This window comes from Sinocyclocheilus anshuiensis, unplaced genomic scaffold (assembly GCF_001515605.1).
Source record: "Sinocyclocheilus anshuiensis isolate Anshui unplaced genomic scaffold, SAMN03320099.WGS_v1.1 scaffold319, whole genome shotgun sequence".
Classification (NCBI taxonomy): domain Eukaryota; kingdom Metazoa; phylum Chordata; class Actinopteri; order Cypriniformes; family Cyprinidae; genus Sinocyclocheilus; species Sinocyclocheilus anshuiensis.
In genome coordinates, this window is record NW_015552566.1 from 1,831,141 (window position 1) to 1,840,808 (window position 9,668).

General features: G+C 37.6%; 1 protein-coding gene across 1 annotated transcript in view; it reads right to left on the reverse strand.

Annotated features, from left to right (window-relative positions):
* LOC107664941 (seizure protein 6 homolog) overlaps window positions 1-9,668 on the reverse strand; it is a 78,755-nt gene that overhangs the window by 27,309 nt on the left and 41,778 nt on the right. Inside the window, exons 3-5 of the mRNA XM_016455641.1 lie at window positions 5,845-6,013; window positions 5,133-5,299; window positions 1,208-1,402 (exon numbers count right to left, since the gene is read on the reverse strand). Coding sequence (XP_016311127.1) covers window positions 1,208-1,402; window positions 5,133-5,299; window positions 5,845-6,013 — 531 coding nt within the window. The remainder of the gene's footprint in view (window positions 1-1,207; window positions 1,403-5,132; window positions 5,300-5,844; window positions 6,014-9,668) is intronic.

Consider the following 9,668-nt stretch of genomic DNA (forward strand, 5'->3'; position numbering starts at 1 on the left):
CTGTAAGTACGTTTTCATATTTAAAGAATTTGCCACTGACGATTCAAACTCGAGTTTTGAGCAGTGTAGAGTAGCGCTTGTTGTTTGTCATTTCTCCGATCACAAATGCAGACATGGTTTTATGTTTATGCGGCGCGATGCAACGCGTAAAAAGACAGTATAAGTCATTATAATCCGTAATTATGTCCCCACTGGATGCAACAAATGCCTCGTTTATAATGGGTTTTAATGTTTTTGTCTCGTCGCTCCGGCCGGACAGGGCATCACAGTATGGTGGGGCGTAACATTTCCGTCACACGCTTGAGGTATTCGGCCAATCACAACGCACTGGAAAGCTGGCCAATCAGAGCACACCTCGCTTTTCAGACCAGACTTTTTCAAAGATGAGCTTTGTAAAAATCGACGCATTTCAGAAGGCGGGGCATAGAGGAGAAACAATAATGTACAGTATGTGGAAAATAATGTGTTTTTTATGTCTTAAACCGCATAAACACATTTTATTACACCAAATACACAAAATAATGTTCTTTTTAGCAAGATCATAAGACCCCTTTAATATAAACTTTATTATTAAAATTACATTTTAGTAAATTCAACCCAGAGTTGAATATTAACCAAGAATATTAGGCTTGCGTGCCATTCAGAATTGTGTTTGAAATGAGGTTGCAAAAAGGAGGCAGAATTGCAATTCGAGTTTGAATGCAATTTTAAATGAAGAAGAATTAAATGAACTGAAGACAAAGACAAACATTCTACTAACAGTAAGAAACTTTGCAACTACATGTCAACTAGCAGTCATTAGAGTATTAGTAGACTGTCTGCTTAATATCTCCTAACACTTTACTTTGATAGGCCCACAACATACAACATACTGACTATAAGAATCTTTGCAAGTATATGTCAACTTAATTGACTAACCCTAAACCTAACCTAACAGTCTAATCTGAGAGTTAGTAGACATGTAGTTGTGAATCCATGAGAATTAGTTGACATGTAGTTGCAAAGTTACTTGTAGTTAGTAGAATGTCTAAAGTGGACTATCAAAATAAAGTGTAACCAAAATGTTTATAAAGCCTTGAAATTGGAAAGTTTTTAAGCCTTACGGACAGATTCACATTCACTCTCATGAACTGAAAGGCAGCCACTTCTTCAATTCTGTATTTGGCTCAACTCTGGTACATATACATATGCAAACATTAACACGCACCTCTGCAGGCGGGCTCAGTCTCATTCCATTGAGGGTTGCTGGGATCCATGCACTCGATGATAACAGAGCCCTGCTCCAGGGGGTATCCGGGGTCACAGGTGAACTCCATGACCGTGCCCACAGCATAGGTGCTGTCAGTGGTGGTGAAGTTGCCGTACTTGACGAATGGCTCGTAGCAGTGACCTGCTGCAAAAGCTGAGAGGACACACCATAAATCACCTGCGCCGAGACGCACATCACAGTCCAAACACTATCATCAAGCATCTGATTTCAGAAGAGCTTAACACACACAGACAACCAGTCCGCTCGGCTCAGCCTTTAACTGCTTAACAAAATAATTTAGTCCGAAAGGACAGCGCAGAATCCGAATTTGAAAGCGTTTTTAGAAGGCAGTCTAAAAGAATTTGTCTGCTAAAGCAATGTGCAGCGTTTTACTTTCCCACCAATCATAATCTTCCTGGATGCAAACCCAAGGTTTCTGGTTGCCCTTGGAAAGAGATTGTTAGTTAATCATCCTTAGCCAGAGTTGCAAGGCCACTTACGAATGTAAAAGGAAGAGAGACGGCCTGACAACGTGAATAAATGTGAAACGTGAATGAACAAACTCACTCAGGGAAACAACAAACCGTCACGCCTGGCTGAACCGTTATTGGTTGTTGTGCTCGTCTGAGAATGTAGAATAGAGATTAGAGCGAGAGGAGGAGACTTAAGATGAGGATGTTCAGACGATGGAGAAACAGTGGCTTTGATATCCCTCCGGGTCCGGCCTCATTCAAGCGTGAGCTAGATTAGACTACCCACATTCAGCTTTACGTTCAGCCTCGCTCTCTGTTTAATAAACACAGGCGATTCTGCCAATTACAGCAAACTGTTTTCACCCCCTTCCCCAGACACATTTGCAATATTCATCTTTGGCTTCATCTGACTCCGTTCTCTAAAAGAAGTAGAAATTAGTCATTTTAATCATCAGGTGATTCTTGCTCTCTTATAAGCATATAAACAATCATTATATAAGATGGTATCAACATAAAAGTCAAATTTATATGGAAATAAGAGTAATTTGTTCCAGACAGTGCATAATTTATGTGCATTTTATGTTATTGCTATGAGTGAAGTCCCAATAGGAAGAAAAAACAGAGATGAAATCTCTTTAATGTCTCAGTTATTTCTCCCAAGCAGCAATTAGATTAAATGGTAAGAAAGATTTTCCTCCCGAGAAAAGAGAGTTTTCAAAGAGATCTCCGACAATATCTCAAACTTTTGTTCAATGTTCAAAGACACAAAAGTTATGTATCGAAATATGAAGTCAAACATTTCTCATTAAAATCCCTTCAAAACTAAATTACAATAGGGACACTTCTAAAACAAAGAAAACATAGAATTCACAGGTACTATGTTTTACCTCATCATAATGGTATGCTATCCAAACATTACAGTTTTGTACTTTTACTATATGTCAGAAAATGTCTAATTTTAGGACAAAGTTGATTCTTAAATGAAACGTAAAGCAGAACTCCATTAAGTCTATAGATGAATGAATATGAAGGTATGAATACACTTTTACAACTTTTAATCAGCTAGGATACATTAAATTGACCAAAAGTGACAGTAAAAATGTGTTACAAAATATTTCTATTTCAAATAAATGCTGTTTTTATGAACTTTCTATTCATCAAAGAAATACTGAAAATTATACCGCATATCACATATAAGAATGTTTTCTGAAAGATCATGTGACACTGAAGACTAGAGTAAAATTCAGCTTTGCATCACAGGAATAAATTACACTTTAAAATATCTTAAAATAGAAAACATTTATTTTAAATAGTATAATTTCACATTATTGCAGTTTTTACTGTATTTTGATTAAATAAATGCAGCCTTGGTGATCAAAATAATAATAATAATAATAATTATATATATATATATATATATATATAACATTTGATCAGTAGCATTTAAGGTATGAAAGAGAAACTTTAGCTATTAAAGTTTCTCTGAGCCAAACTGACTGTCATAGAAAACATGGTCATTACACTAAAAGAGAAATTAATCTCTAAAAATGATGGTAATGCTCTGAAAATCATTTATTTCAGCAAATATGTACAAATAAAACTATTCTGTTCAACTGCAATTACTACATAGATTTACATGATTATGGTTTAAAAGGCCTTCAGAGGACTGAATATTCCGCGTGTGTCCTCTCAACAACCACAGAGTTCCAGATCAATGCTTTTGCTAGTCTACTGAAATGGATAAAAACAGATCCATTTTGTTTATGATGGCAGATGAAGGGGAATGGCACTTCAATCAGAAAGACTATTAAAACCTGAGCAGCCTGGCTGGTGTGAAATTCAGAGAGGCGTCTGGAGCGTGAGAAGACAAGCTGAATTGTTACAGGTTGCCGTGAAGGCACATTAGTATATTGTAGATAGCATAATCGGATTGTGGCATGGTAAATGAGATTAGATTGATCTCGCCGGATAATGACTGTGAGGTCCTGAGGTGTACCTGACATCCCTGTGAACAAATGCAACTGCATATGTTCGACTGACCTGTCAGAGGGAATAGGAATGCAATTTCTGTTAAAAAAAAGGCTCTGCGTTTCCAGTTAAAACTCATTTTAATGACCTTGTCGGGTTGCATTTGCCCACTTCATTCGATTTCCATTTGATTTAATCTGAATAAATCTCATTTGAGCCAGGAATCTAAAGAGTGTTAAGCAAGGCACAGGGGAGAGCAGATCTTTGGAGTGAATCGAAGCAACAAGGGGAATGTGCCGGAAGGTACGCTCTTTGTCTCCATCACAGCCCTCAGGCTCTGTAGAGGACACGTGTTCTTCAACCGACGTTTGAACTTGGTAACCGTCGCCATGTACGGCCGGCTCAGAGACAAACCAGCGGAGGATGGATTAGAAAAGATGTTGGCTGCTATCAAGTCCTCATTATTGTTAAGCTGGAATCCAACTATTTTCTCAATCACTTTAAAAAATACCTTTTGGACATGCTGTGCATGTTTATATAGGCTTTAAAGGGTTAGTTCACCCAAAAATGAAAATTTTGTCATTAATTACTCATTCTCATGTTGTTCCAAACCTGAAAGATCTTCGTTCATCTTTGGAACACAAATTAAGATATTTTTGATGAAATCCGAGAGCTTTCTGACCCTGCATAGACAGCAACAAAATTAACACGTTCAAGGCCCAGAAAGGTAGTAAGGACATTGTTAAAATAGTCCATGAGACATCAGTGGTTCAACCTTAATTTGAAGAAGAATTTTATTTCTTCTCTTCCATTTCAAGACTTCGAAGACTGACACAGAAGAGAAGTAATTGTTGAATAAAGTCGTTATTTTTGTTTTCTTTGCACACAAAAAGTATTCACATAGCTTCTTAACGTTACAGTTGAACCGCTGATGTCACATGGACTATTTTAGATATGTCCTACCTTTCTGGGCCTTGAACGTGATAGTTGCATTGCATGGTCAGAAAGCTCTCGGATTTCATAAAAAATATCTTAATTTGTGTTCCGAATTAAGGGGAACAAAGGTTTTACGGGTTTGGAATGACATGAGGATGAGTAATTAATGACAGAATTAAAATTTTTGGGTGAACTATCCCTTTAACTCTTATGAACATGTGTGTGTTTTTGTATCAAGCCTTACGAACTGGTCAGTGGAGGAGATATATTTGCTAAATATTTCCTAAAAAAGCTCTTCTGAAATACATGGCTTTCTGTTTGGGTTTGTCATCATGGCAAAAATGGCACTTATGACCGAGAACTCTTTTGTTTGAATACTTGTAATGTAGATGTAAATGAATATATCAATGTGACTGCAACATTTAGGGTTCATTAAAACAGAAATGTATTGGATTGTATTCATTCTGACTGCTGAAAATTAGTTGTAAATTATTGTTGGTCCATACCTTCATATCTGATGGCTACTCCTGTGTTGGTACCGAAACCATCCGTCGTAAACTCCACAAAGAGATGTCTGGCGGAACTAACGATTCCCTCGTTAGGAAGGTATTCCACCTCGTACGAGTCGTACAAAATCGGCGAATCAATGTGGTTGCCGTTTTTAATCAGAAACCTGCAGACATAAGGGTTTCGTTCGGTTCAAAACAAGGAATCTCTCAACAGTATCTGTTTGGCAGCAGATGTAACGTTCCCCCGATTTCTAGTACTGTCTTTTGGCAGTTTGCATAATAATTGCCTGATATGATTTTGAATAGCTGAGCAGCAAGTGACCTCATTAAAAGTCCATTTGTTAGCAAAGCCTTCAGAAAAAGCGGATACCGCTAATAAAAATAACTTAATCCTCCTCCTGAGGCCCTGGAGTGGGCTCTAATCGCTCTCTCTGCGCCTTCACGAGGGGATTTGATTATTCTAAATTATTTTAAAGGAGAGCAAGTGTCTGATCTCAGAAACTTTCATCCACTTTCACTCATGCTCTCACAGCTGTTCCTATCATGCCTCGCTCTCGCCGTAGCAGATAATGCCCTGAAGAGCAGCGCCACATTTGGAGTGTGACTGCACTGTGAAGAGACACTCTGAGCTTCTCCAACTGTCTCTTTGAACATCAGATGACTAATTAGTGTATAATAGCGGCCACTGAGTGAGTTGACTGGGACGGACCTGTCATCGTCTTCCGCGAGGGCCACCTTCTCGAAGTGCACATGCAGCCGTTGACCCTCAGGGGCCTCCAGCACCCAGTGGCAGGTCAGGTTGTTGCTGTAGTTGCCAGGGAAACCAGGAGACACAATGCGGCCGAGAGTCGCGTTTTTCACCATTCCACCGCAGGCCACTGTTCAAAGTACAAATGGAAGGAGACAGATAACATTGAGAAGAAAAAAAGAGCGCTAGAGGTCGAGGAAGCCATAAGAGCGAACTTTGAGCTGTGGATAACAAAGCTTTTTCATAGTGCATGACTGCAATGACTAGACCTCAACAATGTAGCAATAATAGTAAGATGGTATAATATGTGAGGGCACAATGTTTTTACACATCAAAGAGACTTTCAGACAATCCCTTTGTACAAAAATGCCAGCTTACCTTCTGTATAGAAGGTGAAAACAGTAGGTGAAAAATATCCGGATTACCTACTACATTGATGGCATGTTAGATATTTTCCATCCTAAAAGGCCATGGGAGAACAGTTCAGAATGACAGTAAAACAACACAAGTGATACTATAAGTCACATGACAATGACAACATGACGGATGTAATATGTTGGTTTTTATTCATACTACACAAGTTATTACTACACTGTAAAATGATGTTTTGAAGTTGTAAATAAAACAAAGATTATTGGAGTTTGTTTTATAGCAAAATACTATTTCTGTTTTTCTACTTCACAAATTTCGCATTTAGTTAATTATTATTATTTTTCAGTGTAGAACATATTTTTTTTAACAGCTGCAAAATTTGTTCTTCATCAGTATGCGATTTCAGACATACCTAGTTTTTAGGAGTATGAAAAATCTAAAAAGATCTTAAAAAACTTAAAAAATGCACTTTGCATTCATGTTGGTTTCATATAGTTCGAAAAATGTTTATAATATTTTCAACAAGTAAAAATGTCATATATTAAGTAAAAAGTAATAACATATTTTCCTTACACCTTGAATGTTTTTAGTGTACAATTTCATTATGAATAATTATTAAGTTTGATTAAGTTTCAATTTTGCTTTTTAAGTTTTATTACATAAAATATAAATATAAAAAATTAATATATTTATAAAATAATACAAAATACCAATGTTATATTTTTCAAAATAAGAGATATTTTACAATAATACAAATATTAAGAATTATTAATTTAAAAATATACATTATACACCTTGAACTAACCTTGCCTTGTCATAAAAAGTTCAAATTTTCTGTAATTTTAAGAGACTTACTGACCTTGAGGGTCTTACAGTCTGCAGGGGTCCGCTATACGTATATCATTTCCTGTTTTATATATTTTGTCTGCATGCTCATCATACCACAAGACTTTAAAAAATAAAATAAAATAAAATAATAAAGCAGGAAAGCAGAATGAATGAATGAATGAATATTATTTATTTGAAAGAGTTTCAGGTGTTTTTTTCACTGTGATATCAGGATAGTTGTATCACCCTAAAACCCAAATACATTTTAATTCAGAAATTAAAAACATGCCCATAATAAAATAGGTGCATCTGATTCATATTGTGAATGAATTGCCTTGTCAGTGTATTTTTGACTAAATTAATAGATGCAGACAAAAATGGCCACGTTATTGACTCAAGAACCTTTAGACCACAACGATTTAAACAGAGAAAGACAGCAATAATAAACAGTTTTTCTTAAAGGCAATGAAAAGAGAGAGAGCTTGGAGGAGGAGGATACCTTCTGAGCTTGACGGCTGAAGGTTAGTCAGGCGGACAGAACATAATTAAAGTGGACCCAAAGCCCTGCTCCCTGGCAGCCTGCCCATGCTGATCAGTAATCAGACTCTGACAGTCTGGCCCGGCCCTGCATCAGCATGGCAGGGGCAAACTTCTAAAACGGCACATTTATGCTATTTCACTACGAATCAATGGCGAGATTGAGGAACCCCAAGTCCTGTAGGCCATGTCTGGCAGCCGCAGGCTAACTAAACCTCCTCACGACGCATGCTACAGCCGTGCCTCCAAAGCACTAAATGAGATCCTTCATCAAAACAGCCCTCCTTCAGGGAGCCCAGCCTGGTTTGCAATCGGAGATGTTGTTCTGTTTGTCATGCAAGAGGGAAGAGTTCCCCAGCTCTGGGATTTAGCTCTCTGAAGAGCTCGAGGCGCAAAAAGTCCTTATTTATGCAGAAGAGGCCGGCCTGTCAATCACGCTGTCACACCGGGCTGCCTTGAGGGGGTACGGTTGTTAATATTCACTGCCTTGTAGCACAAACACTTCTGTTACCACCATACCAGCCAAAATCAATGATCAAGCTCCAATTAACTTAAAAGGAGGAGGGAGCAACCGCACCGGGAGTTTCTCCCCTGTCAAGTTAAATCACACCTGTGTGGACTAAATATTTACACAGGCATGAGGTTTGTTTTTGAGCCCAAAGTATAGGGGCTGTGTTTAAACATGATGACTTGTGGGTGTATGTTTATGGTAAGACGGAGAAAAAACGAAGGATAATTGCTAGTGAGCAAGTCCAAGGCGGCTTCACAATGATGCAAATCAGCAAGTGTGAGGAGGCTGTGTTTATGATTGGCAGGCAAAACCAAACATTTTCTGCACCTTGCGTCTATATGCAAATGAAATAAGGTTCATTAAAAACAGAAGCTACTATTTCATAGATTTTTCTGTACTTGTTAAGATAGCAGTAGTGCTTACTAGTGCTACTGCTTCATAATTGAATTTCTCAGGGGGCAGAGATCAAATACTGCAGATTTGGTAATTAACTGTCATTTAGCTGATGCTTTTGTTGTAGTGCGCTCAATACAGGGACAATCCCTTTGGAGTAACCTGCAATTAAGAGTCTAGCTGGTGAAAGGGCACATGTGACATGTTAGTTAGTCTCTATTTCAAGTTTACTGCCACCTGGATGCAACCTGAACTTTTTATATTAGCAGCCCCGATCCATTACTATCAGGCTAAAGGAATCAATCGGGTTCAATACAAGTGAAGCTCAATGGATTGCATTTGGAGAATAATGTTAATTAACATAGAAAATAATTTCAATGACTCCAAAATGTTGGTTAGAATAAGGCCCCTAATGGAGATAAATGAAGTTTAAAGGCAGAAATGGGAGGATGTTTTTTGTTAAAGCACTTTAATTCTTCACATTAAATCTTTTAGAAAACACATACAATTTTGAGCTGCAAAGTTGTCTAAATTGTCATTTTGCAACTACTGGTCTAGCAATTTGTCACTAGCGTAATCCTGGTGCCTGGTAAAAACATAGTAGACGTGTTTTGATTAGTCTGTTTACGTGGCTGGATTTCATGTTAAACGTATGCTGACCACAGGAAGGAGTGAAATTTATGGTCTTCTGCTGATTCAAGATGCTCCACGTAAACCAGTAAGTTGTCACCTCCTTTCTTTGTATCTTTGCACAAACACTGTGCAAAATTAGCAGGGATTAGAGGATTTTTATGGCAACAATTGGATATAACTATAAGTATACTTACTCATAAGCTCAAGACTCAAAGCCTCATAATAAAGTATTTAAAGGGTTAGTTCACCCAAAAATGAAAATTATGTCATTATTAACTCACCCTCATGTCGTTTCAAACCCATAAGACCTTTTGTTCATTATCGGAACACAAATTAAGATATTTTTGATGAAATCCGAGAGCTTTCTGACCCTGCATAGACACAACACAACACAACACAACACAACACAACACAACACAACACAACACAACACAACACAACACAACACAACACAACACAACACAACACAACACAACACAACACAACACAACACAACACAACACAACACAAC